Below are 24,054 nucleotides of genomic sequence, written 5' to 3'. Positions count from 1 at the left end.
CCTTCAATTTGGTCTACTGCATTCGCTGCTCCCAAAGTGGTTTCCTCTACATTGGGGAGGCCAAATGCAGACTGGGTGACCGCTTTGCAGAACACCTCCAGTCTGTCTGCATGACCCAGACCTTCCTGTCATTTGCCATTTCAACACATCACCCTGCTCTCATGCCCACATGTCTGTCCTTGTTCTGCTGCAATGTTCCAGTGAAGCCCAGTGCCAACTGGAGGAACAGCACCTCATCTTCCGATTAGGAACTTTACAGTCTTCTGAGCTTAACATTGAGTTCAACAACGTCAGGCCATGAACTCTCCCCTCTATCTACACCCCCTTTTTAATCCCCATTTTTCTACATTCATTTTTATTTTTTATCCACTTATTTTTATTTATCTATGGTTTTATCCCCTTTTTATCCCCCTTCTATCCTATTTTCTATCCTTTTTTTTCCCCATCACCGCCCCCCCTCCCCAGCCTCAAAAGGGCTGTCTGTTACTTATTCCATGTTGTTCTTTCACACAATGCTAAGCTTGTTCTGCTATTATCACATTCTGCTTTCTTACCTTTATGCCACTATCAGCACCTTTTTTAGCCTTTACCACTACCATTATTACTCCCTTGGTCCTTTAGTTCATGACAGCTTTGTCAATCTCTCCTTTGTCCCCACCTATCGCTGGCCTTCTATCCAGCTTCACCTGCTCCACCCCCGTTAAACAGTATAAATTTCATCACATATCCACTTCTCTTCAGCTCTGAAGGAGGGTCATACGGACTCAAAGCGTTAACTTGGTTTCTCGCTCCACAGATGCTGCCAGACCTGCTGACTTTTCCAGCATTTTCTGTTTTAGTTTCAGATTTGCAGCATCCAAGGTATTTTGCTTTTATCCTAAATGCTGAGAGGCTGTTTACCCTTGTGGGAGAGTCTAGGACCAGAGGGCATAATCTCAAGAGTAAGGGGTCGCCCACTTAAGATGGAGACGAGGAGGAATTTCTTCTCTTTTTAGTGAATCTGTGGAATTCTTTACTGCAAACGGCTGTAGAGGCTGGGTCATTAAGTATATTCAAGGTTGAGACAGACAGGTTTTTAATCAGTAAGGGAATCAAGGGTAATGAGGGAAAGGCAGGAAAGTGGAGCTGAGGATTATCAGATCAGCCATGATCTCATTGAATGGCAGAGCAAACTGGATGGGCCAAATGGCCTACTTCTGTTTCTACGCCTTATGGTCTTTTCTTACAGAAAGTGGAAATGGGAGGTTTTAGTGATGGCATGAATGAGGTCTGTAGTTCATCTTGGGTTCAGATGTGACACTAAGGACCAAAGATGTGGGGATATGGCAGGAAAACTTAGTTGATTTAATTAGCCACAATCTTACTGAATGATCAAGCAGGCCCATGGGGCCGTATGGCCTACGCCTGCTCCTATTTCTTATAATTAGACAGGTTTCCTCACCTCAAAAATATATAGAAACACAGGTTCTGCTGATTCCAAGACAAAGGTATAGAAGCTAAAGGTGACAGACTGTCATCTGTTTTTTCAAACTAAATTTGTTAAAAGTGTAGTTGCTCAGTAATAATTATGTATTAGTAAAGGTTCTGGCCCAACTTAAAGGGAATTGTGAGAGGCCTGGAGAACAGTCTCGTGCCGTTTGGGTACCAAAGTGGAATTAAACTCCAGTGTTTTGTCAAGCAAATTCAAAATATATTCAGGAGTCACTTGAACATGCCAGCATTTTTCCAAACATTATTTAAATATTCATAGCATCGGATACTCCTGAATGTACTGCCTAAATTTTTAAAGTTGGAAATCACTTGGACAATTTGAGTCAGGGCTTAACTAGACACTATGCTGCAGTTACTGGTCTCAGGCTGGAAACAGAAGTACAAATGCACCATGAGATTTATTTTCTAAAGGGTTAGTTCAAAGCACTATTTTTTAATAGAAACATTTTGCAACAAAGAGATAAACTCCATACATTGTCTGGGTCAGGGATATCATCACGCTGAGCACTAACTATATTAGGCCGCTTAATAACTTGTTGCATAGCACTAAAAGCTTGCAATGATACTTCTAATTTTTGACTGGGTTTTTGATAATCTTTGAGAAATTAGGGCAGCGGGTAGGGTTTGAGGTCCTCAGATATGTCTAATTATTCACAGAGGATCCCCCAAAAAGTTAACCATTGACGCAAAGTTTAGTTACTGCTGTTTTTGCTCAACAGTGAATAGTGCCCCAAAAGCAAAGCTGAAGCGCTAAGTTGCTCTCACATACCACATTGCCACTGCTAGCGTATTTTATGAACTTCTGGACTGTGCTTTTCTAATGTCATGTAACAAAATTAGATTTTCGTGAATGTGCTCTGTTGCATATTGACATTACTTCTAAGGTTAACTGCTACACCGAGGTGGAATAAATGAAAATAGGGTGGGGTATTATGGATGCAGTGAGTAGTTAATCCACTTAGTGACTCAGTTTTAATATTGCAATGCTGGGTTCATTACCAGTCCACAAATATCAGTCTTGCTATTTACTCTTGAAATTGAGGCACGGACAAGAGAATGTTGCCCCCTTGTCATTTGAGAAAAAGGGAAAAACAGGATTGGTCCCTTATTAAAAGTTACTGATCTGGAAAAATCTTTTGATTATGGTTTTTATGCCCTTTTATTTGCACTACTTTGATTAACTAATTATTTTGACCCAGAAATGATTTTGGTTCCTGTTCTTACTCTGGCCCAGATCCAAGGGTGTCTGAAGTTTTAGAATTAAAGACAGCATCCTGAATTTATTTAATATGATCTGCCATTTAATCTAGTATTTCTCTCATTTAGATGAGACAAACACTAGATTAAATGGCAGATCAGGTGGGCCACCTCCTGCTGATTACCACATACCACCCTCCCTTAGCTGCTGAATCAATGCTTCAACTACCAAACAGTCTTGGCTGATGAATCAGTGCTCCTCCATGTTGAACACCACTTGGAGGAAGCACTAAGGGTGACAAGGGCACAGAGCGTACTCTGGGTGGGGAACTTCAATGTCCAATACCAAGAGTGGCTCAGTAGCACTACTACTGACCGAGCTGGCCAAGTCCTAAAGGACATAGCTGCTAGACTGGGTCTGCGGCAGGTGGCGAGGGAACCAACAACAGGGAAAAACATACCTGACCTCATCCTCATCAACCTGCCTGCTTCAAATGCATCTGTCCAAGATAGTATCGGTAGGGGTGACCACCACACAGTCGTTGTGGAGACTAAGTTCCGCCTTCACATTGAGGGTACCCTCCATCATCTTGTGTAGCACTACCACTGTGCTAAATGGGGTAGATTTCAAACAGATCTAGCAACTCAAGACTGGGCATCCATGAAGCACTGTGAGCCATCAGCAGCAGCAGAATTGTACTCGAACACAATCTGTAACCTCATGGCCTGGCATATCCCCCACTCGACAATTACAATCAAGCCAGGGGATCAACCCTGATTCAGATGAAGAGTGCAGGAGAGCATTCCAGGAGCAGCACCAGGCTTCTTAAAAATGAGGTGTCAATCTGGTGAAACTATAACACAGGACTACTTGCGTGCCAAACAGCATAAGCAACAAGTGAATGACAGAGCTAAGCGATCCCACAACCAACGGATCAGATCTAAGCTCTGCAGTCCCGCCACATCCAGTCTTGAATGGTGGTAGACAATTAAACAACTCACTGGGGGAGGAGGCTCCACAAATATCCCCATCCTCAATGATGGGGGAATCCAGCACGCCAGTGCAAAAGATAAGGCTGAAGCATTTGCTACAATCTTCAGCCAGAAGTGCCAAGTGGATGATCCATCTCGGCCCCCACCGGAGGGCCCCAGCATCACAGATGCTGGTCTTCAGACAATTCGATTCAGTCCACGTGATATCAAGAAATGGCTGAAGGCACTGGATAATGCAAAGGCTATAGGGCCCTGACAATATTCTGGCAACAGTACTGAAGACTTGTGCTCCAGAACTTGCCGCGCCCCGAGCCAAATTGTTCCAGTAGAGCTACAACACTAGCATCTACCCAGCTACGTGGAAAATTGCCCAGGTATGTCCTGTACACGAGAAACAAGACAAATCCAACCCAGCCAATTACCATCCCATCAGTCTACTCCCCATCATCAGTAAAGTAAGGGAAGGGGTCATCAACAGTGCTATCAAGCAGCGCTTGCTTAGCAATAACCTGCTCACTGACGCCCAGTTTGGGTTCCGCCAGGGCCACTCATGTTTAAACATGGACAAAAGAGCTGAACTCCCGAAGTGAGCTGACAGTGACTGCCCTTGACATCAAGGCCGCATTTAACTGAGTGTGGCATCAATTGGCCCTAGCAAAAATGGAGTCAATGGGAATCGGGGGAAAACTCTCCACTGCTTGGAGTCATACCTAGTACAAAGGAAGACGGTTGTGGTTGCTGGAGGTCAGTCATCGCAGCTCCAGGACATCACTACAGGAGTTCTCAGGGTAATGTCCTCGGCCCAACCATCCGCAGCTGCTTTAACAATGACCTTCCTTCCATCATAAGGTCAGAAGTGGGGATGTTAGTTGACGATTGCACAACATTCAGCACCATTCGCGACTCCTGAGATACTGAAGCAGCCCATGTCCAAATGCAGCAAGACATGGACAATATCTAGGGTTCGGCCGAGAAGTGACAATTAACATTTGCGCCACACAAGTGCCGGGCAATGGCCATCTCCAACAACAGAGAATCTAACCATCGCCCCTTGATGTTCAATGGCATTACCATCACTGAATCCTCCACTATCAACATCCTGGGGGTTACCAGTGACCAGAACCTGAGCTGGACTAGCCATATAAATATTGTGGCTACAAGAGCAGGTCAGAGGCTAGGGATCCTGCAGCAAGTAACTCACCGACTCCCCAAAGCCTGCCCACCATCTACAAGGCACAAGTCAGGAGCGTGATGGAATACTCCCCACTTGCTTGGATGAGTGCAGCACCCACAACACACAAGCTTGACACCATCCAGGACAATGCAGCCCGCTTGATTGGCACCACATCCACAAACATTCACTCCCTCCACCACTGATGCACAGTAGCAGCAGTGTGTCCCATCAACAAGATGCACTGCAGGAATTCACCAAGGCTCTTTAGACAGCACCTTCCAAACCCATGACCACTACCATCTAGATGGACAGCAGATAGATGGGAACACCACCACCAGGAAGTCCTTCTCCATGTCACTCATCATCCTGACTTGGAAATGTATTGTCGTTCCTTCACTGATGCTGGGTCAAATCCCTAACAACACTGTGGGTGTACCTACACCACATGGACTGCAGTGGTTCAAGAAGGCAGCTCACCATCACCTTCTCAAGGGCAACAATGGATGAGCAAAAATGCTGGCCCAGCCAGCAAAGATAACATCCCATGAATGAATATAAAGATTCTCTGCTAGGCAAGTGCCAAGCACTTTCTTCATTTGTTGTTCCAATTTTTTGCTTTTGTGTGTTTCAACACTGTCCAATTTTGGAGTAAAGTCCCCAGCTACAAATGTTAAATTTCTCATGCAAAACATGATCCAGTCCCTGGACATTTTCAAAGTGCAAAACATATGAACCAGAAATCAAGAGAAATAAAGCAAGGGATATCTTAGAATTTTTTCAAGAATCCATTAAGCCACCTCCCCTTTACAGTTTCTCCCAATTTAACCTTCCCTCCATCACTGGAGTGGACAGCCTAGTTCAGAGGCATCTGTCCCAAAGTTATAAACATTATTTTCTGGTAAAAATAAAAGAACATATTCAGTGTGAATGGAACTAACCCCCATTTCCTCCTCATCTGAAGACAACAAGAGAAACACTCTGATCTCCAAAAGACAAAATAATGAAATTCAAACTCTGTTTTCAAAATGAACTCAGTATTATAATACTGAAGGACCTGGGGTACACTATTTATACAATTCAAATAGTTTGGTAGATTCAAAACTATTCAGTTTTTTCAGGACTGTACATTTTCCTCTACTTCTAATGATATGCTGCCAAATATATATTTAGACTGTAGAGTTTGACTCCGAGCTGATTGGCTTTACATTGGATTCTCTCTTTTAGGTCTTCTCTGCACTGAATGCTAGTCAAAAAGAAATATAATTAGACCTTTATAGTGTTGAATGTTTAAATTAACGAAAGTAACACATGACTACAACTCTCAATGCATCTGTAACAGAGGAACTGTGTTCTTCAATTAAGAAATTCTATATAAATGCTTCACACATACACTAAAATGTTCGAACTATGTCTCAACACTGATGTACTCAGCACATTCATTGGGCCTTTTCCTCCAAGTATCTTGGGGTAAAATAGATATGAAGTGCACACCAACATAAACAAACCACGCCAGTATAAGATTCTTGCTTGAATCAAAACACCAGCACAAAAGAGGTAACAAGGAAGTGTTCCGCTAGCCATTAGTATTAATGATCATTTCATAAAAGCATAAGGGCACAAAAAGTCATTAATCTCTAGCTACTAGCCCATGGTTGATTCTGAAGTTTCTATTTAATTTTACATATCAATACCAGTACTGTGGGAAGTTAAGTGAGGCATGGAAGCTTTAAGAAACACAACAGCTTGCATAATGTGGGGTCTGGCATATCAGCAAACTGAGGGAACGCCAATTATACATTTTTCAATTTTCTTTAGGCAACACGATCAACAGTTAGAAAAACAGATAACCTCTATTCTCAGCAAGCCAGTGCAAGTGTTTAAACTTGTGTTCCTGCATTGCAATTGTCACACATAAGTGAGCAGGCTACAGACCCAAAAACAGAAATAGAACAATCCAAGGGAGAAGGGTGGGAGGAGTGGCTGGGATCCAAAACAACACGTAAAAGTATCCTGTGGTGGCAAGAGTCATGGTTGGGTGTGCTTGACATGGAACTATGGAAGTTTGCATTTGGGAACCAGATTGGTGGTGACCACATAACCATGACGGTTACCATGGACTCATTAACAGCTTTCCATATTTGCTTTACTGTATTTTTCATTGATGATAATATGCTAGATGCTCCCTTGATTTCTTCAATTGGAAAGGCTTTTGACAATCTTGCAGTTGTGGGATAAATGTTTAGCCAGCTGAACAAATCAACATATTGCACATAGATAACTCTCAAATATTAGTTGCTTGGAGGTTGGAGGAGCACTTCCTGCACTGTATCTGATCAATAATGTATGTATACATTATGATTCAGTGCAATTTAAAATGCTGAGTTGATGCGTAGACCAGCAAGATAGGCTTGGCTGCCTGGACAGTCTGCTCTTGTGGCATTAAACAAAAATCAAACTAAAAATTAAAAAAAGGCTTCCATGTTAATTCCACCTGACTGCTTCTGCAGGGTGATGACAAAACGTGGCACGCTTATATCATCTAGATTAAAAAAAAACTAACATTGCCTGGTTCCTTGATCATCATTCTTGCTGTAGGCCAAACATAAAACTGCAGGACTTAACAATGGACAGCAGAAAAGCAGATTCTTACCAAGTGTTGGAAGCTCCTGTCTTAGCAAATTCTGGCTGTTCAGCATTTGGTTTGCAGCACCTTTTTCTCAGTTTTCGCTTGTATTAAAATCACATGGCGAGAATGCCTGCCTGGAGTTTTTGACCAGTCGAAAGTAAATTCTGGAATCCTATTATTAGGGCCACTGTTTTATGACCACTAAATAAATTCACCCAGCAGGGTTGGGCAACCCTTGCACATCATAACTTAACCTCCAATTCCTCTGAAAATGTCATAAAGATCTACATGCATACACAATAAATAAAAGCATATAGTGCAAGACAGCGCAAGACATTATTTAGTAGCACAACATTGTGGCAATGTTAGCCTTGTGGACTGGAAATTTGTTATAAATTTTAGTCTGGTCCTTACAAATTTAATGGTTCAATAGTTGCACTTAAAGCTATGATGAACTTCCAGAACAAAAACTGACTCAAATTTATTCAAACTTTCAGTACCTCTGTCATAGGATGCTTTCCACCAAGTATACAGTCACCAACTAATAAAAGCACTGAAGCAAAATCAAATCTGATTTGGTTCTCCCCATTCATTCATACTTGAATCTGTAAGCAAAATAGTTATGCATCACAAACCAAGAAGTAAATTTGATCAATGGTGTAAACGGAACTGCTGGAATTTTATGATGCCACCTGAAAGATTCCTAAAACTTGAAGTGCAGCTTCTGCCCTTGACCTAAGGATAGAGAATCTGTGGGTGGTCAAATTTTACTTCTCAACTTGTTTTGGAAGAATTGCACATTCACATTAATCATAAAACTTAACCATAAAACTTAACCTTAAAAGTCATAACCCTGCTTAGCTGAGGTAGAAGTTATTGGAAAAAAAAATTCAACCTTATTCTTCTTGGTGCAGTGCCTGCATAATACACAATACCTGAATATTAAAGGGCAGGGGATTTTTTGCATACTCATTTAAATTCAAATTTAAGTTAAGTTAGATCAAAGTCATTCAAATTAGCTACTCTGGTCAGACTTTAAAATTACAACTTCGAGAAATATCTTGTTTTACCCAGCAACCATGACAATCTTCTACATCAAGAAAACATTTAATACGACAGAACTTGCTACACCTATTTTTCATAGACATCTTTCTAGTCATTTTGCTCATATTACTGACAATCATAATTGCATGCAGAAGATCATCAATATATGCTGCCTTCACACATATGCAGTTAAATACAGAAAGCAGTAAGTTGCTCTCCGAGTTGCTCCCCCAGAAGCTTTGCTATATCAACATGTCACTAAGCCCCAGCATTGAAACACATTGAAAGGGTGTGAAGTTATTTCACTTACATGATCTAAATTCGTCAGAAGTTAGGGCTTGTCTTTTCAATTTAACAGGGTTGTAAGCCTCAATTATTGCCAAATAACCTCTTTGGCACTGATAGTCAACTTTTGCAAATGTGGTGACTCAATGTTAGATTTAACAAAATAAAATTCAAATACTTTAAAAACTTGTCTGTCTCTCTTTTTTAGCCTCATCACTATCCCCTCTTAGTTTGCTTTCTGGATTACTTGACGTAGAAGTTAGGATCGTTAATTCAGAGTTCAGACTGTGTACCTCAGTAAGGATTCTTCAATTTGATTGGTTACAGAGATACACAGTTGGTTAGCTGTTCACATGGTCCCTGATCCCTTGTAAAGGGTACTGAACTGTTTTAGCTCTCTAATCACAATTTCCGGTGCAAAATTCCAAAGAATGTCTGAGCAAGTGTTAATGCAATCATGACTGTCACTGTTTGTTCTCCATTGATGACAAAATTCAGGCAATGGTACAGTGACTTTAAAAGAAACCATAGCAGCAGAATAGGACAGTCAGCCCCTCTAATTTAATTAGTTCATGGCTGATTTGTACCTCAGTTCCACTTACTCACTTGTGTTCCATATCTTTTGTTGCTGTTACCCAATAAAATCTATCACTTAGCCTTGAAAGCCAACTGACCCAGCATCCACACACAGCCTTTTGGGGAAGCAAGTTCCAGATTTCCATTCCTATGTTGAAAAAGCACTTCCTAATTTCATTCTTAAATGGTTTAGCTCTAACTTTAAAATGATGTTCCTTTAATTATTTTAACTACCTCGATTAGATCACCCTTAATCTTCTGGTTGCAGACACGATAGGGCGAATGACCTCCTTCTGTGCCATTAAAATTCTGCGATTCTGTGATAGACAAGGGAACCAGCCAAGCTATGTAATCTGTACCTCTAAGCTACAGTACAATTCTAACAAATTTCTGCTGTACCCTGACCAAGGCAAATATATCTTTGAGTCGCAGCATCCAAAACTGAACTGAGCCTCCAGATAGGCTTGCACCAAGGTTCTGTATATTTTTGCTAATAATCTCTTGTGTGGAACCCTTATTAAATATTTTCTGTAAGTCTATTATGGACAACATCCTTTGACACAACTATCCATCATGCTAGTAACCTCGTAAAAAATAATTAGACATTACCTACTATTCAACAATCAAAGAAGTGACTGTACGAACTGACCAGCCATACAAACTGACTTTGAAAATTCATTTCTATTTTCCAGTCTGTCACTTGACTTTAGTCACATATCTGAATTGAGGCACTATAGGAAAAGTTCAAATCAATATGCTGTAATGCGTTAACTTGACTGACATTTTACTGAATTTAGACCTCAAATTGCTTGCACAAGTGGTAACATTAAAACTCAGCATTTAATTAGAATGCTCTCCCCATTCAACCAAAGGAATTTCCAAATAGTATTTCATTAAATCACTCAAAAATCCTAAAAAGCTTCATATTCAATTTATTTTTTGAATTTCACTTAGGTAAGAAAAATGCAGTAACTAGTTTTGCACTGCAAGGACCCATCAACAACACAGCTGTGAATAAACTGCTTTCAGTGTTGCTTAAGAAAGCCAAGGTTTGCCAGGATATTGGCAGAATGCCTTACTCTTCATATTGTGCTATGGGGTCTTTTACTGAGCTACCTGAGCAAGCAAATGGGACTTCATCTAAATGACAGAACATCTGAAAATGCAGCACTCTCTCAGCACAATACAATGAAGTATCAGCTTACAATGTTGGATTGAGGCTTAAATCTATAATGTTCTGACTTGGAAGAGCGTGCTGCCAAATAAGTCAAGCCAACAACGTATAAAATCTATAAACTCACTGAAGATTTTTTCCACAAGCATGAATTTATCCGATTTATATGTTTCAAATATGAGCTTTCAAAAATCACACAAAGGCCATGAATAATTGTAGGAGGTTTTATTATAGTAATCACAGTGCCAATATTATATTCCCTCTCTGGCAGCTTGAGCTTTTGTAAACTTCTAGTCAACAATTAGTTTATCATAGTTTGTTACCAGCTGCTCTTAATGAGATGATGGGCTACCTTGTAAGAACTAAATGATTACTATTAGAAGGTTTAAGCTAGTGGAGTGTATTCCAACTCTTTTTTAAAAAACTTTGCAAGAAGGATCTCTGTACAGGGAAAATTTATATTGCCATAGGAAACAAAGACAGAAAAACCAGGAAGCTTTAGAATCAGTGTTTTTTTTTCTGCAGTGCCAATGCTCTGAATTCAGGGGTTACTATTCATACAACTAGATTTGTTCTATTTCTTGACCAGCTGTCTTTTTTTGAATGGTGTCCAGCCAAGGAAATCCCAAAATGGAATGATTGAAAGAGACATGTTCCAACAGGGCTTTTCACAACTTTGACAGCAGATTTATGCAGCTCATTCCAACTATTCTGTCCTACAATTTATTTCAGTAGTTGTGAAGGAACGGTTTTTCAACTATTTAGCATTTCATATCACATATAAATATTTCCAATGAGATAACTGAGAAAAAAAATTAGTTGAATTTTAACTATGTAAAACATTATCAATTGAAAAGATACAGACAGGCCATTTATTAACATGCAGTGCATGGTTCTAAGAGTTAAATTAAAGCTCTAAAAATCAGGGTTTTATGACAGCTACAACATAGTCAAAAGAATTAGGCTAATAAAACATTCTATTTGCTTTGCACAAACCAACTTTAGAATGGTAGAGAGCATGAATGTGGCTTAACAAGACCATGACATTGCAAGCTTTGGGCTTTATTATTGTTCTCACATCTTAAAGAACAATAGCAGTGCTCAATTCAGTTCGTGCACCATTAGGTGCTCTTGCAGACATGCAATGTAAAACAAACCATTATGTAGTCTGAAGCAAACATACAATTCAAAAGGTTCTTGTAGAAACAACAAACATGGTCTAGTAGGCAGACAACTCAGCTCATGGTTCTTGCACATTAGAAAATACTAAAGGCTGCAACCCATTTCCCTGTATAATTAACTAACCAGAAACTACAGCTGATACATAAACGCACCCAAACAAGCACCAATGTAGCAAAGTGACCTTACTTTTCTGTGTTGTCTGGAAGCATGCAGGGCAGATCAAAGAGCTTTCTGGCATCAGTTTAAGGCACATACAATATCTGTGGCCTTGCGCTGATGATCAGAAAGGGGAGATTGAATTACACTATTTTCCAGAGACATTTCATACAGTATCATAAAACAGTATTTTTGTTGGTGGAACATCAGCCCTGAAAAACAATGCAAAGTTCACTACTGCATCCTCCTGACAAGCAATTCTATGCAAAATAAGACAACTTAAATTTACATAGAGCATTTAACATAATGAAACAGTCTAAGGTGTTTCACGGGAACATTATAAAACAAAATATGACATGAAGCCAAGTAAGGAGGTTAGGTCAGATGACCAAATGCTCAGGCAAAGCGTAGGTTTTGAGGAGTGTCTTAAAAAAGATGTATAGAGGCAGTGAGGGAATTCCAGAGCTTTGGCCTAGCCACCAATGGTGGAGTGATTAAAATTGGAGAAGCTCAAGAGCCAGAATTAGATGAGTTTAGATGTTTGGGGGCTGTTGTGCTGCAGAGGATTAGAGATAGGGAGGGGCATGGCCATGTAGAGATTACAAAACAACCATTAGGCTTTTTAAATCAAGACGAAAGAGAGAGCAAGATGAAGCAGAAAAAGGGTGCATTTGACAGCTGTCAGATTGATAATACAAGTGAGAATCAGGTTGAATACAAAAAGTTCAAAGGGGAAATGGGGAAATGCGAGAAGCAAAGAGAAACTAGGAGTATATAAATAAAAAGGAATCCAAAGGCATATAAAAAGTAAATGGATATAGTAAAGAGGGATGGGGCCAAAAAAAGGATATACTGATTAAGACAGAGGGCATGACTCAGGTACTAAATGAGTACTTCGTACTTCTTCACCAAGGAAGATGATGTTTAAGTCATAGCGAAAGAGGAAGTTGTTGAAACACTGGGTGAGTTAAAAATTGATAAAGGAGGTACTAGAAAGGCTGGGTGCATATCAAGCTGATAAGTCACCAGGTTCAGAAGAGATGCATCTGAGGTTACCGAGAGAAAGGTGGAAATTGGGAGGCACTGGTCATAATCATGCAATCCTCCTTACATACATGAATGATGCCAAGAGATCTGGAAAATTGCAAATATTACATCTTGTTCAGAAAAATAAAAGGGTACGAGGATAAGCCCAGCAATATCAGACCAGTCATTTTAACCTTGGTGGTGGGAAAGGTTTTAGAAACAATAATGTGGGACAAAATTAGCAGTCACTTGGACAAATGCAGAATTAAGGAAAGCCAGCATAGATTCGTTCAGGGAAAATTATGTTTGACTAACTTCATTGTTAGTTTGATGAGGTAACAGATTTGATGAGGGAAATGCAGTTGATGTTGTGTACAACAACTTCCAAAAGGCATTTGATAAAGTGCTACGGAAGAGGCTTGTCAGCAAAGTTGAAGCCCACGGGATAAAAGGGACACTGGCAGCCTGGATTTCAAAGTTGGCTGAGAGACAGAAAACAAAGTAGTGTTGAATGGTTGTTTTTCCATAGAACCATAGAAAAGTTACAGCACAGAAAGTGGGCATTCAGCCCATCATGTCTGTGCTGGCCGAAAAATTTAAAAAAACTAGCTTCCCATTTTAGTAGCCTTGCAGGTTAAAGCACTTTAGGTGCAGATCCAGGTACCTTTTAAATGACTTGAAGGTTTTTGCCTCCACCACCAAACCAGGCAGTGAATTCCAAACACCCACCGCCCTCTGGGTGAAGAAATGTTTCCTCTTGTCTCCTCTAATCTTTCTACCAATTACCTTAAACCTATGCCCCTTGGTAATTGACCTCTCTGCTAGGGGAATCAGGGCATCCCTGTCTACTCATAATCTTGTGCACTTCAATCAGGTCACCCCTCAGAATCCTCAGTTCTAAGGAAAACAACCCCAGCCTAATCAATCTTATCTTATAGCTGCAATTTTCAAAGCCTGGCAACATTCTTGTTAATCTTCTCTATACTCTCTCCAGAGCAATTATGTCCTTTCTGTAATATGGTGACCAGAACTGTACTCAAAATTCCAGCTGTGGCCTAACCAGCGTTTTATACAGTTCCATCATTACATCCTTGCTTTTGGATTTTATACCTGATCCAATAAAGGAAAGCATGTCATGTTCTTTCTTTACCACTTTATCCACCTGTCCCGCCACCTTCAGGGTCCTATGGGCATGCACACCAAGGTCTCTGACTTCCTCTACCGCACAAGAGAAAGTAGGTAGTGAGGCTCCCCAGGGGCCAGTACAAGGCTTTTCTGGATCTACATCAAAATCTGATGACTCAAAACAAAAGTGAGAGGGATAGTTATAGACATCAAGACAACATAGGTTGGTGGAATAGGCAGACACATGCAGATGAAACTTAGTGCAGAGAAGTGTGAAATATATGCTTTAGTAGGAAGAACAAGGAGGCAATATAAAATATAGGACTCATAAATAGAGACACTGAGTACAAAGGCAAGGGAGTTATGATGAACCTTTATAAAACACTAGCTTGGCCTCAACTGGAGTAGTGTGTCCAATTCTGGGCACTACACTTTTGGGATGAGATGATGGCATTAGAGAGGGTGTAGAAATGATGAGAATGGTTCCTAGAATGAAGGCTTCAGTTACATGGATAGATTGGAGAAGCTGGGGCAGCTTTCCTTAGAGAATGCCGAGGGGAGATTTGGTCCGTGTTCAAAACCATCAGGGGCCTAGACAAAGTAGATAGAGAAACTGTTCTCATTCAAGGATCCGCGACCTCTATCACCTAGAAGGGGAAGGGCAGATGCATGGCAACATTCCCCTCCAAGCCACACACCATCGTGACTTGGAACTATATTGCCATTCCTTCACTATCAGGATCCTGGAATTTCCTCTGTAACAGCACTGTGGCTGTACCTACACCACATAGACTGCAGCAGTTCAAGGCAGCAGCTCACCACCACCACCATCTCAAGGGCAATTAAGGATGGGTAATAAAGATGCTGATCTAGCCAGCAACCCCCATGTTTTGTGAAAAGGATTTTTAAAAATTAGTAGAACGATCCGAACCATAGGATGCCAGTTTAAATTGAATGGCAGGAGAATCAAAAGCAACATGAGAAAAAGCTTCTTTACACTTTTGAGTGGTTAGAATCTGGAATGTCCTGCCTGAGTATGGTGGAAGCACATTCAATCGTTGCTTTCAAAATTATCTAATGAAAAAAATGCAGAACTATGGGAAAAGGGCAGCGGAGCAGGACTAACCAAGTTGCTCTTGCTTAGAGTTGGCATGGACACAACAAGCCAAGTGGTCTACTTCTGTGCTGAAAACATTCTTTGATTCTAAGACGTTGCTTGACTGGAAGTCAATATAGGTCAGTGAGCACAGCGATAAAGGGTGAATGGGACTTGGTACAAACAAGAACACAGGCAGCAAAGTTCTGGATGATCATGAGTTTATGGAGGGTAGAATGTGGGAGACCAGCAAATAGTGCATGAGAATAGTTAAGTCCAGAAGTAACAAATGAATGGGGGTTTCACCAGATGAGCTGAGGCAGGGGATAAATCAGGCAATGTTACGGAGGTGGAAATAAGCAGTTTAATGTGGACAGAAATTCATCTCTGGGTTAAATATGGCACTAAGATGGCAACAGGCTGCTTTCGTCTCAGGCAGTCACCAGGGAGAGGAAAGAAGTCGCTAGCTAGGGAGCAAACTGCAGGTGGGTACCAAAAACAAGTTGTCTTCCCCAAATTTTACTGGGGGAAATTTCTGCTCATCTAGTACTGGAGGAGTCAGAAGAGGTGGTGAAGTAGAGCTGGGTGTCGTCGGCGTACACGTGAAAATTAACCCTGTGCTTCTGGAAAATATAACAATGATGGAACATAGAAATAAACTTGAAATGTTATGACTGCTGCCACATGTATATACTATTGAAAAATGAAGCATACAATAATACTGCTAAATATTACATAGAAACCAACTTTAATCTACATTAATGACATAATTGACAGACACAAACCGGATCAAAACTGGAACCAACGCCAATTCTCTCATTTAACAGCTGAAGGAAAGGTAAAGTGGATTCCAATCCTCTGTATCATATTCCACTTCAAGCCAAACTAAATAGAAAATGAACAATGGCAAGACCAAGAAGAATTATAAAAGGAAAGCATCTGAGAATAAAAGTGAAAAAATGAAGGATACAAAGAAAACAAAGTGTCTATTTCATTTAGGATGGAGGGGAAGGTGACTTCAAACAAGTCTTAGGGGTGGAAGTGGCAAAATTTGCAGTTCACAAAACAATACTGAACTGACGAGATTGAAGGAACAAGGTCAAGATGTGGATATTTATCATTTGTGCTTTCATGCTGAGGTCAGGGTTTGCCGAGGGGCAGAGTTAGGCCAGGTGGAGGCTCACTAATAGAAATGCTGACCTGCATGGCCCAATGAGAGTGAAGTCATTCCATTAACAATAATTACAAAAGCAATTTTACACCTCATATTGCGTGTAAGAAAGCCTCCATGAGCGGAATGTGAAAACGACTCAAAATAATGGAAGGTAGGAAAGAAAATTAAAATGAGAAATAAAGCAGGATGGGAAGAAATCTAAAAATGAATTCAAATAGGGTGGGAAAATGATTTGATTGAGAAAGCGATTGCTTAATTCCAAGTTTTAGCTCTCATGATCACAGTCCCTGGGGAATGGCAACTTAAGAGTTTTATTCAAACTAGCATCAGCATAAGCAGGTGTCAGCATAACGCATATCCACCCAATATTTTCAAACATTTGTTTGCAATTTTTGCAAGTAGGTCCCTAACTGGCTTTGAATTCCAGTGTATTGAGCTCCAATGTACACCTCTAATAACCTCCGGTACATAGAAACATTTTAATCGACCACAATTTTTAATGGAGATTTGAAGTTCTAATCTTAAAATATTTCTACACACTCCAACACAAGTACAAAAAGTTAAGTATTCAAACGACTGTTGGTGAGACATTAACCCCAATTCTGAAGCGACCCAAGAATCTTGGCATATTAAGCAAGAAGAGTAAAAAGGTTACAAAATTTCCACAGAAAAAGCAAAGCATCCCATATAACATGCCACAGATTACTGATTGTCATGGAAATATTTGGGTTAATTTATAAAGTGAATGTATTTATTTTGTTGCAATATTTCTTTCTCGTAATGTCAGATGCAATATTAACTGTGATCTCCTGACTGAGCTCATCTATTCATCATGTTTGACTTGAAATCAAAGTATCAGAAGTTATGCTGTTATAAAAAGGTAAAACACAACTGCTTGAAAGTGACTGACAGGTAACCACAGAAAGTAAACAAGACCATCTTTAGCTCTGAAAAGGAGTCATACCGACACGAAATATTAACTGTTTCTCTCTCCACAGATGCTGCCGTATCTGCTGAGTTTTCCAGCATTTTCAGTTTTATTTCAGATTTCCAGTAACTGCAGTATTTTGCTTTTATTTCAGATCATTGAACAACCGTACAAACTAAATTTAGATGCTTTGCTTCAATCTCTGATATCGATTAATGGTTCCTACCGTTTTGTTTTGGAAAACTCGGCAACAGTGGTTTTATATTAGCTTTGTTTTGTGTCAGTGATACCAGCTCCTATCATGCGAATTGCAAGCAGCCAGCAAGAGGAAATGGTGCAGGTGAAAATTGAGCTGACACTCACCACTATTTCCTACAAAGAAAAGCTGACCATAAAAATGACTCAGAACTACACTTGGCAATTATTTTAAAAACTGGATGCAATAAGAGCAAGATAAACTGTAAGTTCCTATATTTGGATACTTAAACATTAAAGCTTCTAAATCATTGCTGAATTCCAACTGTTAAAAATGAAATAACATGCACACAGATTTCTACACTGCAATAAACTACATTTGGAACTTGCATAATGCCTCTCTCACAGGAGTACATTTAAACCATAGGCTTTCAAACTGGGACCCACAAGGCTTTAACAAATTCTAACTGAGTCCAGGTATTTAGCCTGCTGTTAGCACTCTGCTGCATGAATTATTTCTGCATTGTTGACCTAGTAGCAGGTTATGAGTGTTCTACACTAACAGGTGTCCAGAGCACAACTACACATTCTTAAGTTAGAATCTGGGTTGTACCCACCCACCCCTTCCCCTAAAAGCCAACTATAAAATTGATGACTATCTTTAATTTCAATATTTAGACATAGGTGGGCTTATTCTTCTTAAAATCTTATTCTTCTTCCACTCAAAAATCATGCTGGATTCTACACAACCCTTCCATCCTCTAATCCTACACTGTTTAAAACTAGCCACGGAAATTCAAATGAATCAAATGCATAAAGAATCCTTCATCTGTCTTAAAGTAAAACCTATAAATTATAGCAATGATCCTGTGCACCTAACATTTATCACAACTATCAGACCACAGTTCCTACTCATTCTCAAATCCAAAGGTGAATGAATCTTCGACCTTGAACTGAGTTAACAGAAATGCCGATAGTTGCTTTTGATGAGGGAGGAGAAACTTTTCAATCCTTTTATCTCAATGGTTTACAAACTTAATTTTGTTTCATTGAAATAGATCTAAAAAGCCTCCACTTGATAAGAAAGCAAACCTTTAAGCAACAATGTATATATCAGCATAAGTTATGTTTTAAATGCAATCAGACAAGCCTTCTTTGTAACAAATTCCCAAGTGAACACATTTGTAAAATGAAACAAGTATTTTATGGAACTAGATTACTGATGTAATACTCCCCAAGTGTCACTGTATGTATGGCACATTTACGAAAGAAAGACTTGCATTTATATAGCACTTTCCACGATCACTAGCCAATAAAATATTTTTGAAGTATAGTCATAGTTGTAATGTAGGAAACATGGCAGCCAAAATGCGCACAGCAAACTCCCACAAACAGCAATGTGATAATGACCAGCTAATCTGTTTTTTGTGATGCTGATTTGAGGAATAAATATTGGCCAGGAAGAACTCCCCTGACACTGGGGATAACTCTCCAGACTCAAACATTCCAAGGCGCAACAAATGTAAACCCATACATAATTTTAAACTTTGTACAACTGCATGACTGATTATTGGTCAACTGGTCAATTTCTATGTTGTTGCATCACATTAACTGTTGAGGGCTAGTAGCAGTCAGCACCTAAAGTGCTGGATTAGATGATGCTGGAGGTTGGGGGGGGGGGGGGGTGGTAAGAAAAGCTATGCTTACTTCAAATTCTAGGTCGTTCAGGTCATGTTTGCAATATGAAAAAGGTAATTAGCTTTGTTGCAAGTAGCCAATCAATTCTCGGATGAGAAGAAAACTTTCTTCATGTCTAAAACATACATTTTCGTATGAGACAAACACACAGTGGTTTAGGGGGGAAAAAATCAGCTATATAAATTCTAGCATACAATGTCTTGATGAAAAGGTTCAGCTGATTACAGCACTCAAATAAATCCAGTTTTACTGTGACTATCACTATCTGTAGGCAGGTAATTGGATCACTCATTCCAGTTTCATAAAGTGCAGCCCTGATACTTCTAAATCATTTTCGTCTACTAAATTCAAATTATCCCATATTTTTAATCAAATAGTTTTCAATCAACAGGAGACTATATTGTCGAATGAAGTAAACTAGCTGCGTTAAAACATGACCATTAAGCATTCAGGAACAGATGCACATATAAACAAGGTGTGTGTGTGCATGGTACCTGCATCATTACCTTAAAATAATTATAGCACCAGGATGTAGAGTCAATTATCCACATCATTTTTTTCAAGGTAGGGGAAATCTAAGTACTTATTTCACTTTTGGGGAATATCCAGGATAAATAGAACAGATGAGCTATTCAAAAGACAAGTGTCAAGGTCACAAGATAAATGTGGAAGGTCATTTGGCTCATCCACTAAGAAAAAACTATTGCCTTCCCATCGCAAAATCCAAGTTGCAGACCTCTCTTCTTAGTAAACATCTCTTGCTTCCTTTTTAGCTGAACAGGTCAAGTACATTCAACCTTTTCCCACTCGTTTTTTAATGTGGCTCTTCTCTGTACTGCCCTCAGGGCTTGTACTTTGGCAAGCAGAAATGAACACAGTGCTCAAAATGTGGTCTGACCAAAACACCGTAAATCTTCAGAATGACATTTTACAGTAGTTTAATGTATGGGTTTACAATTTCTGCTCCTTGAAACGTTTTAGAGAGGAGGAAATCCTGAGCCAGCAGCTCGCCCAAAACTTAATTGTCAGCCGTAACCTGTCCAGAACCTTCTGGGTGCAAATCGGCCTTAGCAGTCACCTACATACCCAGCAGAACCCAACCAAACACACCAGATGATGACCATTACCATCTTTGCCTTGAAGAACAAAGAAGAAACATGGAAAGATGGGAGACTCGAGGCTTACTATAATAGTCCAGTTCCAAAGAACAGTTGTCTTATTTCACAAATGTTACCACTTAGAAATTTCCCATCAATTGTGCTGAACGGAAATGAGATGTGGATGCCAAGAGGAGATTGGTTACGTCAACATGACTAACAGTGGCCTATCAACAATATCTCACCTTTAGCTATCAGACTGTGGTGACAAGATTCCAGCCACGATGCATTGATAGACAAGGGTAGGAACCATGTCAACAGTATCCATAAAGACATTACTAAACTGAATTTAATGATTCACTCTTTGAAGCCTATGTACAAATAGTATTTTTTCAGTTTTGCAAACATCTGCAACTGTAAGCCTTGTAGTGTAATACCGATTTCAAGAACATCCTTGAACATTAAACAGAACTTTTGCAAAATGCCCAACTTTAGCAAGATCCCAATCATAATATTTCAAAGTTAATGTCACATGTCCAGATTAAATCAAGATATAACTGCTGACCTAAAATTTTCCCATAAACAGCATTTTACCTGTTATAAATGTACTGAGAATGGAAACTGACTTGGAAAATAAAACATTTACTGACAAAGTGTCACTATCAGCTGAAACACTGACACCATTCGGAATGAGAACGCACAAGGCTACACGTTTTGCAACCAAATAAAATAGCACCAACACTTTTTGGCAGGACATTAACACACAATTGCTAGCAACTTAATTATAAAACTTGTATTAAAAATCCATTGCAAATGAGATATTTATACAATGGCAGAAGCAGTAGTTAACATATAAAAATATTCAACATGAGTAATATGAAGTATAATTTAATCATTAAAAAAACCTTTCATTACACGATTTGCCTAAAGCAAACAATGCTAAGTACATGCAATATCACGTTTTATCATGCCCATCTTCGATGCGTCTTATATTTAAGTATAAATGCAAGTTTCAATGCATTAACTATTTTTAGTGACATGAACTGTTAAAACGAGCGTAGCAATCAAAAAACAAGCTGCACTGCTGAAGTAATCGCACTATTGCTAATTTTCAATAGCTTCATTTTGCTCTTGAAATCAGCTTTTAAAATGCAAACTAACAAGATAATTATTTTCACCATGAGAGATCTGGAAACTATAAACATAATATATTACACAAAATTTTACAATAATTTGGTTAAATATATTGCAAAATGCAAGGTACAGGTCAATCATTGTCAGCCTGAAACTATTTAATCATTAGGCTTCCTTCCAAAATAATCCATTATTGATCATGAGATGGTAAAAACGCAACACTTCAACTTTGTTTACTGGCAGCACTGATATGGAAATCTACAATTATTTGTTACTTACATTGTATTTGTACAATCCGTAACTTGCCCCCAAAGTAAGAGTAAACAGTTATAAACAAAGGTACTGTTTATCTAGCTGCTCTGAACCTTCTGCTGGACTGCACACACTATCTCAGGATATCCCCAGGCACTTCACATACAGCACGTTAATTTTGAAACATGTTCACATATACAGAGGAACAAATTTGATTTACTGTATGAAGTTAATTTGTTCGTCTGGTTTCAGCAAAGGAGGAATCTTAGCTTAGATCCTGGGTGAAGTCCCTACTCCTCTTCAAACAGAGTCCCAAATCTTTTATGCCTTGGTTCAATATCTCATCTGAAAGACAGCAGTTTTGACAATGCAGCACTGCCTCTACACTGCACTGATGTGTCACCTCAGATTATATGCTTAAGTACTGGCGTGGGGTTTCGCCCACGGCCTTGAGTCAGATGCAAGCTCTACCAACTGAGCCAAGCTGACACATAGCCAGCCTTTCATATTCAAAATGCAAAACAGTATCAGTCATTCAGATCCAAATCTGTCCAGTGTATTAAACACTATCTTAGGATACGAGATCTGCCCCTTTAAAGGGCAAGCAAACCACAAATGACCATTGTTTTGCAATACTCTGATTCCAACAAGATGTTACAGCATACATTTAGTTCAAAAGCTGGTGCAAAAATCACACCTGCATGTCCATTTGAAACAAACCTAATGAGGGTAGGATTTATACAGGATTATGACTAATCTTCTGCTTACTGATGTCTGACATTAAAAAGTCACTGCTATGACCAATGCAACTGAGGTTACGGTTACATAAACTTGGGCTTTTCCAGGTGATTTTTCCATCAAATACCCTGAAACCGCCATCTCATAACAAACATGAGAACATCTCAAAACTCCGAGAGGCGTTGTGTAAATTTCGCAGAATGTTACCCAAAAGGAGGACTTAGAAAGTATTCTTTTTAACGTGTCCTTTTTTAACAAAACCTACAAGTACCTGTTCAGACAAAGCGTCGTGAGAAATAATTAGTTTTAAAGTGAAAATACTTTTTGTCATTTATTGCAGAAGGCGGCAAGAGACATTCGGAATGGGGAACTATGGACAAAAGTCATTTTGGCTCTTACAACAGACAAGAAGAGGAGCACAGGAAGAATACAGAAGCTTGGGAAGAATCGACTCCCTCTCACCCTGTGGATGGAGTTGGGGTTTAAAAAAAGAGGAAATGTTCACAATTCAGCCTCATCCAAGCACAGAAACAGCAGTGAAATGGGGAGAGAGCTGAAGACCTGGGACTGATACTAAAACCTCCCATATTCCAGAGTGGCCGTGCCCTTCTATCCTCTCACCCTCTCCAAACCCCACTCCTCTCCCCCTCACCATCACTCTCCCTACCCCATCCACCCTTGCCCCCATCTCCTATCCCACTCGCCACCTCCCTCACCTCCACCCCCAATGAACCCTTTACCTTCTAATGCCAACCACTTCATCCCTAACATCCACCCCCACCCCCTCATCCCCCTACCTCCAGCCCCACTCAACCCCTCACCTGTCTTCCGAGTCCATGCGGCTCAGCGGTTCCCCGTCTGACGAGTTCTCCAAACTCTGCCTCCTGTTGCCTGCAGCCGGAGCCGCCGCCGCCTCCTCCCGACCCCGCTGCTGCTGCTGCTGGCCGCCCCTCAGCCCGCTCCTGGCTGCCTGCTGTTGTGGCTGGAGGCTGCGGGCCGCTCCGGAGCCCTGTCCCGCCGGGGCCCGGCTGCCGCTGCTGTGTCCGCTCGGGGGGATGGCTAAGGCTTGCGGGCCGCTGCCGGCCTCGGGCTCGCTCTCCTCCTCCTCCCGCCGCCGGAGCTGCTGCTGCTGTTGTCTGCCGGCCTGGGAGCGGCCGCCGCACTTGGCTTCCGAGCGGCAGCTCTTGGCGGTCGCCGGCTGGCTCTGGCTGTCGTTGGCGATGGCGCTGAAGGAGGGAGCGGCGGCTGCGGCCATTTCCCCCGCGCGGCTTCAGCCCGGCCGGTCACGTGCCGCCGCGGCTGCCACCGCCGCGCCTGCGCGGCCAGGCCGACCGCGTCGGCCTGGCCGACGGTGGCCCGGCCGCCCCCAACGCGACTGCCAACGCTTTCGAAACACAGAGAGCTCAGTCAGGCTGAAGCAGATGCAGCATTGTGCTCCTGTCACAGGAAAACTCAAAAGGATAAGACCCAGCCCAACAACCATTTTAATTAAAAAGTACTAGACAGGTGGAATGTTAACCTGCAATAAAAACAGAAAGTGCCGGAAAAACTCAGCAGGTCTGTGGAGAGAAGAAAGAGTCCCAATATGATTCTTCTTGGAATGTTAGGCTGGGTGGATTTAGAATAGTCATGGCACTATTCCAAAGAAGAGCAAGGGTGTTCAACCTCACTGTCCTGGCCAATATTGTATTTC

At 40.6% G+C, this 24,054-nt stretch overlaps 1 protein-coding gene across 14 annotated transcripts in view; it reads right to left on the bottom strand.

Moving 5' to 3' along the window:
* aebp2 (AE binding protein 2) overlaps nt 1-23,658 on the bottom strand; it is a 147,417-nt gene extending 123,759 nt beyond the window's left edge. For all 14 annotated transcript variants that reach the window (XR_013578142.1, XR_013578145.1, XR_013578143.1 and 11 more), the window contains exon 1: nt 23,183-23,658. Coding sequence is in view for 5 of the 14 variants with exons in the window: in XM_078553588.1 (XP_078409714.1) it covers nt 23,183-23,616 (434 nt within the window). In the remaining 9 variants the exon portion in view is untranslated. The remainder of the gene's footprint in view (nt 1-23,182) is intronic.
* Nucleotides 23,659-24,054: the final 396 nt, after the last annotated feature.

Source organism: Cetorhinus maximus, chromosome 12 (genome assembly GCF_964194155.1).
Source record: "Cetorhinus maximus chromosome 12, sCetMax3.hap1.1, whole genome shotgun sequence".
In the NCBI taxonomy this organism is placed as follows: Eukaryota; Metazoa; Chordata; class Chondrichthyes; order Lamniformes; family Cetorhinidae; genus Cetorhinus; species Cetorhinus maximus.
This window is presented reverse-complemented; position numbering and strand designations above follow the sequence as displayed.